General features: G+C 46.2%; 1 protein-coding gene across 7 annotated transcripts; it reads left to right on the forward strand.

Moving 5' to 3' along the window:
• The first annotated feature begins 6802 nt into the window (after positions 1 to 6802).
• LOC133381774 (zinc finger protein 160-like) lies at positions 6803 to 14032 on the forward strand. Of its 7 annotated transcripts, none has more exons than XM_061621222.1 (4): positions 6952 to 7265; positions 10024 to 10107; positions 10620 to 10743; positions 10901 to 14032. In XM_061621222.1, exon 4 carries the CDS (start codon positions 11080 to 11082, stop codon positions 12862 to 12864), a length of 1785 nt encoding a protein of 594 aa, XP_061477206.1. In that variant the 5' UTR covers positions 6952 to 7265; positions 10024 to 10107; positions 10620 to 10743; positions 10901 to 11079; the 3' UTR covers positions 12865 to 14032. The 7 variants fall into 7 exon arrangements, with proteins under 7 accessions (XP_061477203.1, XP_061477206.1, XP_061477205.1 ...); XM_061621221.1 differs by having other exon boundaries at positions 10904 to 14032; XM_061621219.1 differs by lacking the exons at positions 6952 to 7265; positions 10620 to 10743 and adding an exon at positions 6803 to 6906.
• Positions 14033 to 15136: the final 1104 nt, after the last annotated feature.

Genomic DNA, 15136 nt, shown 5'->3' on the forward strand with positions numbered 1-15136 from the left:
GATATTTGACTTCTGCCTATTCCACTGACTGATTTCCCGGCTCTGATGACCTCTGGACAGTTTTTAGACATTGTTTTATTCTTTTACGCTTTTAACATGTTTTATGGACTTTTATAAGATTTTATGGCTTATGACCTTTTTTGAACTTGGACCAGCTTTTGGATTACCCCATTTTTTATTCTATTTCTTTATTTTTTAATAAAGTCTTCTTTTCTTGGGTGTTTTAGGGGTCCCTTAATTTTCTTGCTGTTATTTTGTAACTTTGTTGGATTTTTTGAATATATTTAGAAGGCATAAGTCAAGAAGTAGCTCACCTGCTTAAAATGTATTAATCCTTTCTTTTTTTTATTGCTGTATATAGTGCAATGTCGATATATTGATGGAATTTTTGATTGTTCCCTTATCCCTGGTTGCTGTGGCGATGACGCAGAACTATCCAGAGTTCTGACATCATCTTCCCAAAAAGGGGCGTGTCATGAACCTGTAATGGTCATGAGTTATTAAAAATCTAATAGCAATACTTTGGCTCCAGTAAGGGACTCTGGGAGACGGTTACAGTTGGAAAAGACAAGCCTTTGCCAATTTGCAAATCTGAGTTTCACTTCCCAGCTGAAGATGGTTAGAGAAGCCTTAACAAGCTGCACCTGTTTATCTTTGCTGATTAGCAAGTGCCTGGTACCCAAGGTCATCCTTGGCCTGTACAGTTGGAAAACACAGTTGGGAGGGGGGCCTGAAGGCGCGAAAATGTGAGAAACATCGAGAAGAAAGTTACATCAGCCAATTCCTGATTGGTCAGTTAATTTTGGACCGTTAGGATCCTTTTCCCTTAAGTATAGGGCTAGAGACCCATAGCCTTTGTTCTCTGTTCTCTGCCTATGCTGACTGGCACCAGAGTTCCAAACCTTTCTGCATTATGGTTCCAGGGGTTGCTTATGGGAAGGCAACCAATGTCTGGTTCCATTGCTTTATGTTGAACATCCATCTCTCTTAAGAGAGGTGCCATGCAACCAACTACCTCGTGTGTAAGTAGTTAGGTGAGTTAGTTAGTTATTTTCTTGTTGTGTGTATGAATTCTCTTGTAAGAACCTAAACCCCTGTTGGGTGAATGGTCTTAAAGGATTACTTGCTGCTATATGTTATGTGCACTTATATATCTTAATAAAGCTACTTCTATTTAACCTAGTGTGTTCAATTGAGAGAAGGGGTGGTTCTGGATTCAGTACCTTGACCAATCTCAGTCACTAACTACCAAAGAAGGTTAAGAAGTTAAAGGCTTGGATTTTAAGTGTTAAACCAGAGGTGCCTGGCAAGGAGTGTAACTGTGACTCTTGCCTTTTAGGACCTTGGTTTTATATATCTTCTGGGCTCAGAGATCCCCTGGCTCTGAGTGGACCAGTATACAGGGGTGGTGGCAGCCTACCTTCTACCTTGCAGGGTTGTTGTGAGCGTACACAGCCTTGGCAAGGGTGAAGTAATAGCTTTTTGGTTCCAGTCTCATTTCCCTAAGGGTGGGGGTCTGAGTCTGATGCATGAACCCAGTACCTTCAGGGTCTGGGGGTCATGACAGCTCCTGTAAGGACAGAATATGGAGAAACGGATTGGTTCCCAGTCGGGAAGAGTGTGAGACAGGGATGTATTTTATCACCCTATTTGTTTAATCTATACGCGGAACATATCATATGGAAAGTGGGATTGGACCAAGATCAAAGAGGTGTGAAAATTGGAGGGAGAAATATCAATAATTTAAGATATGCAGACGATACCATACTACTAGCAGAAACCAGTAATGATTTGAAACGAATGCTGATGAAAGTTAAAGAGGAAAGCACAAAAGCAGGACTACAGCTGAATGTCAAGCAGATTAAAGTAATGTCAACAGAAGATTTATGCAACTTTACAGTTGACAACAAGGACATTGAACTTGTCAAGGATTATCAATACCTCCGCACAGTCATTAACCAAACTGGAGACAATAGTCAAGAAATCAGAAGAAGGCTAGGACTGGGGAGAGCAGCTATGAGAGAACTAGAAAAGCCCCTTTCCCCCTAAAAAGGCAAGACCCTCTGGTTACCCTAAATTCCACTCCGGGCTTCGGTTGTGAACTTAAATGTCAAACTTGATGTATTGACAGGCTGATGGTGGCCAGGTTACAGATTGACATTGGCATTACCATCAAGATAGCCTAGGCTGCATGCAGATGCATTATTATGACATCATGTATGATGTCACAAGCAGGAGCAGCTCCAAGCCTCAGCAAAGTGACAGACAGTCAGGCCCAGGCTTAATGCTCCCAAGACTGGTCTTCATGACAGGTGAGGAAAAGTTAAGATTTGGGGCCATGTTAACTTTTCCCATTGAAAAAAGATTCTGGAACAACATGCAGAGGTTCTCATGGTCCTTCTCTGTGTATCTTGCAAAGGACACTGCAGCCTTTGGATGCCCTTCACATCTAAGGTTCTGCTTGTGCCTGCGTACAAAATGGAAGTTGCAAGATAACAAGAGGAGGCTGTTCATGGCATTTTGTAGGGCCAAAAACATTATTTGTTAAAACCATAACTTCAAAGGAAACGTTGCCCTCTGGGCAGGAAATGGGCCTGCTAGAACACATTGGGGCAACACTGCATCCAGCCTGACTGATTTCATTTTTTCAGCTTATTTTCTGAAGCGTTTTGCATGCATCATATGTGTGCCAAATATTTGCAGCTAATTAGGCAACTCTTCTTCATTGGCTTTGCCTGTGTTAGAAGCTCATCTCTTGCCGTAGTGCGACACTGTGAATTGCTTTAGAAATAACCCAAAGGCATTTCAATATAGCAGCTAATCCTTAGTATTTTGAAAAACAGACTGCTTTCAAGTCCATCCTGACTTATGGCAACCCTCTGAACATTTTCATGGTAAGCGGTATGCAGAGGTGGGTTACCATTCCCTTCCTCTGAGATTGAGAGGCAGAAAGAGCATAAGAGGGTGTTCAACCTGCCCAGGCCCTTCGTGGCCTTCTTAAAAGTCTCCAGGCAGAGGAATAAATAAATGAATGAATGCCCCCTCCCCAGGTGGACTTGGGGGATGGGAGGGCCTTCTGAGCCAAGATGGAACCAGACTGTTGTCCAAGGTGACAGAGAAGCATTTAGACTGATTGTGGGATGATAGCCGGCAGGAGCTGGGTAGGGTCTGGTTTTTTGGTTTGTTTCATTTGTATACCAAAGCTCTCTGGGCAGTTTACAACAATTAAACCATTAAAAACAAATACACAAATTTAAAAACACATACTTTTTTTAAAAAAAAAATTAAAAACACATGCCAAAACGCCTGGGAAAAGAGGAAAGTCTTAACCTGGCACCGAAAAGATAACAGTGTTGGTGCCAGGCGTGCCTCGTCAGGGAGATCATTTGGGGGCCACCACAGAGAAGGCCCTCTCCCTTGTTTCCGTCCTCCGAGCTTCCCTCGCAGTAGGCACCCAGTGGCAGGCCTTGGTTGTTGAGAACAAATCTCCCTCTTGGGATGAAGATGAACAAAAAAAGGTGAAAATGTGACCTAGAGAGGCATAGGACGTGGTCATTGTGAGTATAGAGGCACGGGGCAACTGCACAGAGAGACCACAGGCCAAATCACAAGTGCCAGTGACACTTGGTGAGAGAGGGGGGGTGCTGAGTCCAGGAGCTAGAAACCCCAAATGGGGAAGACTCCACCACAGGAGTCGCAATCCTGGGCCCGAAGAGGAACTTAGTTCTGGGGAAGTTCTATTGTCCCCCTGATCAAAATGCTCAGGATGCTGTCGAGATGAAGAATGAAATGGAGGAAGCATCCAAACTGGGAAACGTGTAATACCTCAGTTAACAAAGGAGATGTCTTCCTGGCCATTACTTCTTTAACAGAAACGTTGGTACCAGAGGTAGGAATAACATGGAAAGAATAGGGATAGGTTCCTACACCAGCTCATAGATGACACCAGCAGGAGCCTTAAAGGGTGCCTACCCAGCACCCATCCACCCTCCTCCTCCCTCCCCTCCTCCTCCTTTGAATCGTATTGGATCCTTCCCTCCCCAGCCCTTGGAGAAAGCAAGAGATCTTTTTAATGCAAAGCAATGCATAGGCTTATCAGTTTATTGATAGCAAAGCAGACACATCCTCATCAGTTTCACCTTACAGCAAAGGCAGAGGCTTGAAAGTTTATCCTTAGCAAAACAAAACTTGTCAGTTTCACCTTTTAAAAAAACCTTCTTTAAAAGGAGATTGCTTCCTGGAGGAACCCTTAATTGAAGTATTACTGTAATGGGTGACCTCAACTGCCCTCACACAGACTGGCTACATATGTGTTCCAGTCATGACAAAGAGACAAAGTTCCTAGAAACCATAAATAACTATGACCTAGAAAAGTTTGTTATGGAGCCGACCAGAGTGGCGGTAACCCTGGAATTCAATTTAAGTGGTGTCCATGACCAGGTGGGAGATGTAAGTGCTGTTGAACCAATTGGGAGCAGTCACCATAGTGCTATTGAATTCAACTGGGATGTATACTGCAGATCAGGAAAGGTACCATCAGGGCCAAGGGAATGCCAGTGTGGTTAATAAGCAGGGTCAAATATGCTATTAGCATATATGCTATTAGCAGCAAGAAGGCTTCCTTCAAAAAGTGGAAGTCTTGTCCAAATTAGGATAACTAAAAGGAACACGTTGGCAAAAGAAAGGCAAGCAAGCAATGAGATCCTAAAAAAATAAATAAAAACAATCTGAGGAGCACATTGCTAAAAATATAAAGACCAACAACAAAACCATTACTTAAACCCATTAGCAGCAGGAGACCGTCTAGGGAGGAAGATAGATCCTTGGACGACAAGGGAGTTGAAGGTGTACTAAAGGAGGATAAGGAGATTGCAGAGAACTTGAATGAATTCTTTGAAACTGTCTTCCAGCAGAAGATGTGAAGTAACATTTGCAGGAAGGGAGTCTGAGCAACTGAGGCCGATAGTGGTGAGACATGGAGTCCTAGGCTTAATTGACAAAAGAAAAGCAAATCTCCACCCCTGAGTTCTCAGAGAACTCAGACGTGAGATACGTGATCTGCGAACAAAAATCTGTAACTTCTTAAGATCCACCTCCATACCTGAAGTCCGGAAAGTGGCCATCGTAACACCAATTTTAAAAAAAGGAATCCGGGGTGGATCCTGGAAATTACAGGCCAGTCAGCTTAATGCTTGCCTGAAATGTCAGAGAGCCGCTGCCCATCTGTGCAGATAAAGACAATCCTGGGCTGGATGGACCAATGGTCTGACGCAGTAACAAGGACGTGTCTCCTCTGTTCCGGAAGGGAGCAACCTTCGATGCCTGTGGTGGAGCTTCCGCCCTTAACTGGTCGGGTTTCCCTTCTCTGTGTTGGGAACCCCATGCATGTAATATTGCCCTTTTTCAGACTCTTGCCAATTGCGTGCTGGCCAAGAACATGCCTGGCACACGTGGCATCACTGAAGGCCATGCCAGGCAGCTCGCAGGAAAGCTTCACAGGGTCTGCATTGCTCTGCTTCCGTCCCCAAATCCAGCTGTGGAGGGGGGGCATTTATTTATTTTTCCCAGCCTCTGCCTTGAGGCTTTTTAGAAGGCCCTTAACAGGCTTGCCAGGTTCAAGTCAATCCCATCCCCAGGAGGGAGACTGAGGAGGGGCTTTTCCGGTCCAGGAAATCCAGAATCATCTCTCCTGGGAACCCCCACCCCATGTACACCCCCTCCCAGCAAGGCTGCTCCTGGGCACCGGAGGCCCTTTCCCTCTGACCTGGGGGGACTGGTCCAACATCTGCAGGGGGAGGGGGGCCCTTCTACTTTGCATGGATGAGAGGGGCTAGAAGCCAAAGGCCCTTTACACCCAGGAGACACGAGCGGGGATTTGAACTCACAGACTCTGGATTCCCAGCCAGGCTCTCCCCCCCACTGTGCTATACCAGCACTACATCTGGATAATGTGTATTAAATTTGAAAGGGCTATAAAAATGTTAACTCCTCCTCCTCTTTGGTGCTGGTTTTCACTCTCAGTTCTTTCACTGCATGCACATCATCAGCTTGCAACATGGATAAATTATGCATTTACAAGACCACTAAACATAGATTAATCACCTGTCAGATTGAATGTATGGGTACAAAGACAGCTATTTTCTCCTCTTGGACCACATAGTTCTGGATGAAGTGGGGATTGTAACACACACAACAAATTGCAGAGCAAACACATACTATCCAGATTGTGACACAAGTTTCCATAAACTAGAGCCCACTCATCTTACCCACAAAAGCTCATGCCACAACTAGTTCTATAAACAGTTATTGTATAACATTATTATTATTGCATCGAAAGTTTGTATAGGACAAGAGAAGTTTCTAAATAAAAATAGGATTGCACACAAATCTGCTTTTTAAAGGACCACAAGCCTCTTGTACATTTGTTGAGCCAGAACAGGGGTTATGACAGCAGAAACAGGGTCAGGTAATTCCTCACGTTACTTAATATGATGTATGAGTTGAGGATTTTATACCCCGCAGCAGTTCTCCCAGTCCCAGATCTGTCACACGCATACACTATTATTTTTAGCATTAACAGCATGTACGCCTTTTTAAAAAAAGCAGTGTGTGTGTGTGTGTGTGTGTGTGTGTGTGTGTGTGTGTGTGTGTGTGTGTGTGTGAGAGTGAGAGAGAGAGAGAGAGAGAGAGAGAGAGAGAGAGAGAGTCGCTCCCTTTTCCAAATGCACACACTCATTTACATGCTCCCGGGGCCGCGGCTCCACCCGAGCGAGGGAGGGTGCCCTCCTGGGCAAGCCTCGCCCAGCGGGAGTCTCTCGGGAGTCAGGACAAGTCAGCCCGGCCGGGGCTGCAGGGGGAAAGCGGTGCGCCGGGAGGAGGCGCCTTTCTCGGGTGGAGGAGGAGAAGGTTGGCAGCGGAAGGGTTAAGGAAAGTGAACGTGCTTCCTAGAGAGAAAGGGAAGTGGGGTGGAGGGCGGGCGGAAGCGGCGGCGTCCAGTCGAGAAGAGTAGACAGCCGCTTCCCGGCCGGCCGCCCTCTCCGCGGACTCTTTGGCGACGGGCTGCGTCGGTGGGGATCCGATGAGCTCCTCGCAGCGCAGTGAGAGACGCAGGCGGCGCGGCGGCAGAGCCAGGAGCGGCCCGCTCGCTCGCTTACTCTGCTTACCGGGACGGAGGAGGAGGGGAGTTCTTGCCGGCTGGGGGGGGCGGCCCGTGGTGTCACCCGGTGCGGCCCGCACCTGCCGCACTGCCCTAGTGACGCCCCTTGGTAGGGGAAATGGGGGGGTTGGAGGAAAAGGAGAAAAGACACACACCCCGGGAATCCCTGATTCATGCAAACCATGCTGGGGAGATCCGAGATCTAAAAGGGGCTGGAAGGGGGGGGAGAGGAGAATCTGGGTTTTTTTGCTGCAAAACCTCACCTGCCTCCCCCCCCACTTCGACGGGGGATCAGCGCATTAGCAAAGCCCGAAGGGCTGTGCAGGGGGGGAGGGGGCAGGGAGGGGGTCCCCTTCCAGCTGACTCAGGGGAGAAGAGAGCGGGCCTGGGAGACCCCCATCAGCCAGCCCTGCTGCTGACCCCTCCCCCGAGCCCCCTTATCTGATCTCTGAGAGCTGGGGGCGACCACAAAGCCCTTTAAAACGGGCCTCCTCCTGCTTTGCCCCTTTCAACGCCGCAGAAAGAGCCGCTGCGGGGGCTCCCCTGGCGAGGGGCTTTTTCGGAAGCCGTCCCCGGCCCCCCACTGCAAAGCAAGCAGCCTTATTGGGGGAAGCGCTTCTTGTGCCCGCACGCTGCTGTGTATCATTTGTGCCCCAGAGCTGGAGGGGTCCCCACAGGGGGGGGAAGATTTTAAATTGGGGGGGCAAAGGAATAGACAGACATTTTGGGAGGGAGGGAAATTGGCCTTGTGCGATTCCTTGGCAAGGAAAAGCACCCAAAGGTGGGGCATTGCCTTTGTGCCTCAGTGACAGCGTTATTATGTAGACGAAGGGGAGGGGGGCATCAAACTTTATTTCCCACTGTGGATCCCTGAGAGGAAGGCCTTGGTAGAAATATAAAAATATAATAAATTGTATGGATATTCTTATCTCATTTGCCCAAAGTACGACCCTGTAAGGTAGGCAAGAATGCTGTTAAGCTTTCCACCTTGTCCACCCACTGTGCCAGTGGCCTCATGCACTCCCACTCTATCTATCTATCCATCCCACCCTTCCTCCCAGCAGAAGCCCAATAGGCCACATGCACAAGGCCGATTTGCGCTGTCCTGGCCGTGATAGCCGATCAGTATGCGCACAGGCTTTTGTTTTGTGACCCAGACGTGAGTTAAGGCCCCGTAACAAGAGCCTGAAATTGTTCACAGATTGGAGGAGCAACTCTGGGTTGGCCAGGAAGTAAAGGCTTTGCGGAAGCAGGAGGGGATATAAGAGGAGAGGGAGAGAGTGAAGGCCGGATTGGGGGGGGGCGAAGTAGGTGAGAAGGGCCTAGAGAACCATCTGGGAGAAATGGGGAGGGGTCTGACATAGAGTTAGGGCCTAAATATGAAGGCCTTTTGTAGGTCAAGCATCCCGAGGGAAACTGAGCAGAGAGGAAAGTAGCGTGCCATTTATATCTATATTTATCTATCTATATATCTCGGGGGGGTAAAGAAAGGCCGGGGAAGGAACTGGCAATCCCACCCCATATATACGGTCTGCCTAGTAAACGTCGCAAGACGTCACCCTAAGAGTCGGAAACAACTCGCACTACAAGTGCGGGGACACCTTTATCTTTATCTATCTATCTATGTAAATGTACTGCCTTTAAGTCGATTCCAACTTATGGTGACCCTATGAACAGGGTTTTCATGAGACTGAGAGGCAGTGACTGGTCCAAGGTCACCCAGTGAGCTTCATGACTGTGTGGGGATTCGAACCCTGGTCTCCCAGGTAGTAGTCCAACACCTTAACCCCCCCCCTACTTACATGGTCTAGATATCTTAACACATAGATAGAAAAGAATTAATATATTTAAGTCTCACCCACAGGGACTCAGAATTTCCAGGCAATAATCTGCTGGATACATTAGATCAGTCCACGAAAGACTGATCGAAAACTGCAGGAGACATCTCTCTTTTATAGACTCTCTTGTTTGTTGTGACTGGAACACATATGTAGCCAGTCCATGTGAGGGTAGTTAAAGTCACCCTTTATGACAACCTTTCCTCTTTTGGACTGAAATCATTTAAACGACCTCTTTCTTGCCTGTGCACAGTATTGAGGGTTCTTCACCTTTTCCGTTAAGCCTAAAGCTGTTTAGAGTCCTTGTATGTCAGCAACTGCACTCACCTGGGCTTGCACAGTTTCCAACAGCAGAGTATCTGAACAGGCAGATCTAAAGAGGAAGCCCCACAGAGACTTATCTCAGGACTGAGGATAAATGAGGAAAAATAATGGCGTTCCACAGCTGAAGGAGATTATGCTTTTCATTGACTACACATTTCTATGTGGATATATGTGAGCATACATCAACTCTGCCCATAGCCAGTAAATCAGAATTAATAATATAAATCCATGTTTATTAAGTAATACAGTATGTTATTCAGGAATTTCACACAATATACTTATAAAGTCTACATACAGTATGTCTCGAGTACTTAATTACTCTTGGAGCCCAGTATCGCCACCCACAATGATTCTGACCCACCCTTCCTCTCAAAGGGGTCCTGGGCAGCCTGATTTCTGTGTGCCTCCTCTGGATACATGGGAAGGGAGGGGTGGCCTCCAGGTTAAAGTTTCCTTTCAGTCTGCTAAGAAATCCCCCAAATTAATTACCTGGAATGGTTTCCATATTGCCACTGAGCTGAGCTTTATGTACAGTTGCCAGTTCACAAGTGCCAGTGGGTTCCACATACGCCTGTCTATTCATCACCAGGAGATCTCCGATCCTCCCTTTCTTGGAATTTGGGAAGGGGCCACAGCAATGGGTGGACATGGAATGCCTGGATAATTTAGGTTCAGAACTAACCAGCTTGTCTCTTCCTTTGAAAGAAATATCCAAACAGGGCTTCATCTCTTCACTGGAAGGACAAGCTCCCATTGGATGGGGCGTTGATGAAGGGGAGATATCTGCAGGTATGGATTTGAAAAATATCTGGGGAAATGTTATAATGGGGACAAATCGTTGATGCAGGACTTGTGGCTAAATTAAAAGGCTGGCAGTGAAATATACACCCCGCTGTGTGTTAGCTGGTAAGGAGTTCCCCCTATGATTCAGAGCATCATCTCAACCTCATGTAATCTTGGTCTTGGGGCGTCGCTGCCTTAGCTCAGCGGTAGGGCACATTTGGTTCTAGGAAGAAATTCCTAGGTTTAATCCTTGGAATCTTCAGGCCCCTGAAAGCGTCCTCATCTCACACCTGCAGAGCAGCTGCCACCCAGTGTAGACAGTATGCAGCTAGAAGGACCAATGGTCTGATTCAGTATAAGGAAACTTCCTGTGTTCCTGTATTTCTGTCTGAGCACCTCTTCTGATTGCAGTTACATTCAGAAGAACCAAGAAGCAGTGAGCTATGCCCAGTTCAGCCCCTTCCACAGCATTCTTTCCCCTTTCTCCTTGCTACTTATTGCATACATTTTTCTTTAAGAAATGTATACCACAGTTGTCTGGCGGCAGGAGGAAAAATCAGACACATCAGGGCTTGGTGACATCAAATGATACATGGACCTGTAAGGAATTCATTTTGCTGTGTGGGACTGTTGAATGTTCAGGTAACTTGGGTTGCAGGTGGGCATACAAACAGAGCAGGGGAGAATTGTGGAGATGCCAATATTCAGCAGCAGCTAATTGGGCTTGATCTGTGCTGAGATGCTTTGTTTTTGCCTTGGAATTCCAACGTTATGTTTTTTTCTCCTTCTTCCCCCTCAGCAGATGATGGGCAGAAGAATGAGAATTATAGGAAATCACCGATGGTGTCATTGGTAATAGCCAAGGGTGAAGCATAAAAAGAGATAGTTGAAAATGACAGGAGCCCAAAACCATCTGAAGGAAACCAGTCAAAGAATGGGAGGAAGAAATCCTCTACTTCTCAGAGTTTGCCTCACAGAATGCACAGAGGAAAGAAATCATTTAAATGCATGGAATGTGGAAAGAGCTTCTCTCTAAGCGGTAACCTTACTAAACATCAAAGAATACACACAGGGGAGAAACCATTTGAATGCATGGAGTGTGGAAAAAGCTTTAGTGTGAACTCTCACCTTACCACTCATAAAAGAATCCACACAGGGGAGAAGCCATTTAAATGCAGGGAGTGTGGACAGAGCTTCAGCGTAAGCTATAGCCTTACTTTACATCATAGAACACACACAGGGGAGAAACCATTTAAATGCATGGAATGTGGAAAGAGCTTCTCTCTAAGCGGTAAACTTACTAAACATCAAAGAATACACACAGGGGAGAAACCATTTGAATGCATGAAATGTGGAAAGAGCTTCAGTCAAAGGGGTAACCTTACTAAACATCAAAGAATACACACAGGGGAGAAACCATTTGAATGCATGGAATGTGGAAAGTGCTTCAGTGAGAACGGTACCCTTACTGTACATAAAAGAACCCACACAGGAGAGAAGCCATTTAAATGCATCCTGTGTGAAAAGAGCTTCAGTCAGAACTGTGACCTTTCATCACATCAAAGAACCCACACAGGGGAGAAGCCATTTAAATGCAGGGAGTGTGGAAAGTGCTTCACTGACTGTGGTAGCTTCACTAAACATCAAAGAACCCACACGGGGGAGAAACCATTTAAATGCATGGAGTGTGGAAAGAGCTTCAGTGAGGGAGGTAAGCTTACATTACATCAAAGAATCCACACTGGGGAGAAACCATTTAAATGCATGGAGTGTGGAAAAAGCTTTAGGGTGAACTCTCACCTTACCACTCATAAAAGAATCCACACAGGGGAGAAGCCATTTAAATGCAGGGAGTGTGGACAGAGCTTCAGCGTAAGCAATAGCCTTACTTTACATCATAGAACACACACGGGGGAGAAGCCATTTAAATGCAGAGAGTGTGGACAGAGCTTCAGCATAAGCAATAGCCTTACTATTCATCAAAGAACGCACACAGGGGAGAAACCATTTAAATGCATGGAGTGTGGAAAGGGCTTCAGTGCACGGAGTAACCTTACTAGTCATCAAAGAAGACACACAGGGGAGAAACCATTTAAATGCATGGAGTGTGGACAGAACTTCAGTCAAAGGGGTAACCTTACTATTCATCAAAGAACACACACGGGGGAGAAGCCATTTAAATGCATGGAGTGTGGAAAGACCTTCAGCGTAAGCAGTAGCCTTACTTTACATCGTAGAACACATACGGGAGAGAAACCATTTAAATGCATGGAGTGTGGAAAGTCCTTCAGTATAAGCAGAAGCCTTACTTTACATCATAGAACACACATGGGGGAGAAACCATTTAAATGCATGGAGTGTGGAAAGAGCTTCAGTGAGGGGCGTAAGCTTACATTACATCAAAGAAGCCACACCGGGGAGAAACCATTTAAATGCATGGATTGTGGAAAAAGCTTTAGGGTGAACTCTTACCTTACCACTCATAAAAGAATCCACACAGGGGAGAAGCCATTTAAATGCAGGGAGTGTGGAAAGAGCTTCAGTCAAAGGGGTAACCTTACTATTCATCAAAGAACGCACACGGGGGAGAAACCAGTTAAATGCATGGAGTGTGGAAAGACCAGTATAAGCAGAAGCCTTACTTTACATCATAGAACACACATGGGGGAGAAACCATTTAAATGCATGGAGTGTGGAAAGAGCTTCAGTGCAGGGGGTAACCTTACTAGTCATCAAAGAACGCACACGGAAGAAACCATTTAAAGGCATGGAGTGTAGAAATATCTTCAGTATAAGCAGAAGCCTTACGTTACATCAAAGAACGCACACAAGGGAGAAACCATTTTAATGCAGTGAGTGTGGGAACAGTTTTAGTGTAAGGAGTAACCTTACTAGTCCTCAAAGAATACACATTTAAAGTAATAGAATGTACAAAGAACTTTCGTGTGAGCCTTGCCCTACATCTGTAAACTATAGGGCTGGTGGGATTTATGTAGTCCAAGATAATATTTAGCAATGTTAAGTTTTTAGTTAATTTAAATTTTGCGGGCTACAAATATTAAAGCCCTATGTAGCTTGGACCAGGATACCCAAAATATAGTCTCACCTGCTATCTACCAAACCAGTCATTGCAGTCTGCAGCAGAGGGCTTCTTGGCACATATCTAATCAGTAGGTCTATTCTGTATGATGAACGCAGTATTTAGTGTGCTGGCACTTACCTTCGGAACTTTCTGCTGTTACATATTAGGCGGTGTCTATTTTTCTTTTTGATGCCTCTTGAAGACCTTCCTGTTTCAACAAACCTTTTAAGGGGAGATCTTTATCCCACTCTGTATCTGTATTGGATTTTAAAATTATTTTAATTGTTTTTATGTGTTAACCGTGTGAAATTGTTTTTATTTGTGGCATTTTTGATATACAATGCTTTGCAAAAGCAATCAGACCCCAGACCAATGCTCTCATATTACTAAATTACAAATGGTACATTGTAATTTCGTTCTGTATATTTTATTTTGAAACACTGAAACTCAAAATCAATTATTGTAAGGTGACATTGGTTTTATGTTGGGAAATGTTTGTGAGAAACATACAAAACTGAAATATGTTGCTTGCGTAAGTATTCAACCCCCACACATTAATATTTGGTAGAGCCACTTTTCGCTGCAGTAATAGCTTTAAGTCTTTTGCAACTTCCTGCATCGCTCTGGGGGAGAGGCATCTCAGTTTTCCAAAGGGCCAATGAACTGCACTCTGGTTCTTAGAGAGGCGGGAAGTTTTAATCACAAGGGGGGGGAGATACAATACTGAATGAGGAGGAGGGGCGGCTTCATTCCTTCCCTCCCTCTGGGAGGAGAAATCAGCCTTGGAGAACAGGAGGCTGGCGCTTACAGAGGGCATTGGGATGCAACATGGAGAGGGGATTGGGGGGGAATGGGGGAAGACCCCCCCTTTGGGAATCCCTGGTTCATGCAATCCATGCTGGAGAGATCAGAGATCTACAAGGGGCTGGAGGGGGAAGGAGAACCGGGCTTTTGTTGCTGCAAAAGCTCACCTGTCTCCCCCCTCACTTTGATGTGGGGAGTTCAGCGCATTAGCACAGGCCCATGGGGCCATGCAGGGGGAGAGGGGTGCAGGGAGGGGGTCTCCTTGCAGTTGACTTGGGGGAGGAGGGAGAGGGCCTGGGAGACCCCAGCCAGCCCTGCTGCTGACCCACCCTTCCTCAGCTCCCCCTTATCTGCTCTCTGAGTAATTGAGGAGACCCCAGAGCCCTTTAAAACTGGTCACTACCTCCTCCTGCTGCTGCTTTGCCCCTTTCGCTGCCAGAGAAAGAGCCAGTGCAGGGTCTCCCTGGCGAGGTGCTTTTGGGGAAGCTGACCCGGCTCCCCCCATAGAGCAAGCAGCCTTATTGGGGGGGCACTTCCTGGGTTTTGTGTGTGCACAAGCTGCCTTGTGTCATTTGTGCCCCAGAGCTGGAGGGGGACCCCGCTGGATCCCGGGGGGGGAAAGAGATTTTAAATTGGGAGGGGGGCAGAACTGCCATTGCCTCTGTTGTTTAGGAACCAGCTAAGGGGAAGTAGTTCAATGTCTCCTGCAAGACCAAGGCCTCAGTGACTTCATGACCCGAGAGATGATATGAAACCTTCACACTGACATAGCCCCTGCCTGCCTCAAAGCTCAGCCAAACCTCTCAATGGCATAGGAGGAGTCATTTAAATACACACTCAGCTGTTCAGGCTTGTTATAGAAAGTTACATCATGCTACTCTCCATTCTGACATTTCTGTTATTTGTCTCAAAGGTGTGGTTTGGTTGGTAAATCCCTTGAGTTTTTGCAAGAAGTGGAATAAATTACAATGATTTTGGAAATTATAAAGGGAAGAACTGCCTCTGCTCTTTGGTGGACTCTCTGTGGTTTGAGGAGCAGGTGTAGAGCTGGAGGAAAACATGTTTATGAGAATGCATATTTCAAGAATGGACAGGAAGGGAAATGTGAGCATGGAATGAGCCACGATGAAGCTATTCTTTTAGGGCAGT

This window comes from Rhineura floridana, chromosome 3 (genome assembly GCF_030035675.1).
Source record: "Rhineura floridana isolate rRhiFlo1 chromosome 3, rRhiFlo1.hap2, whole genome shotgun sequence".
Lineage (NCBI taxonomy): Eukaryota > Metazoa > Chordata > Lepidosauria > Squamata > Rhineuridae > Rhineura > Rhineura floridana.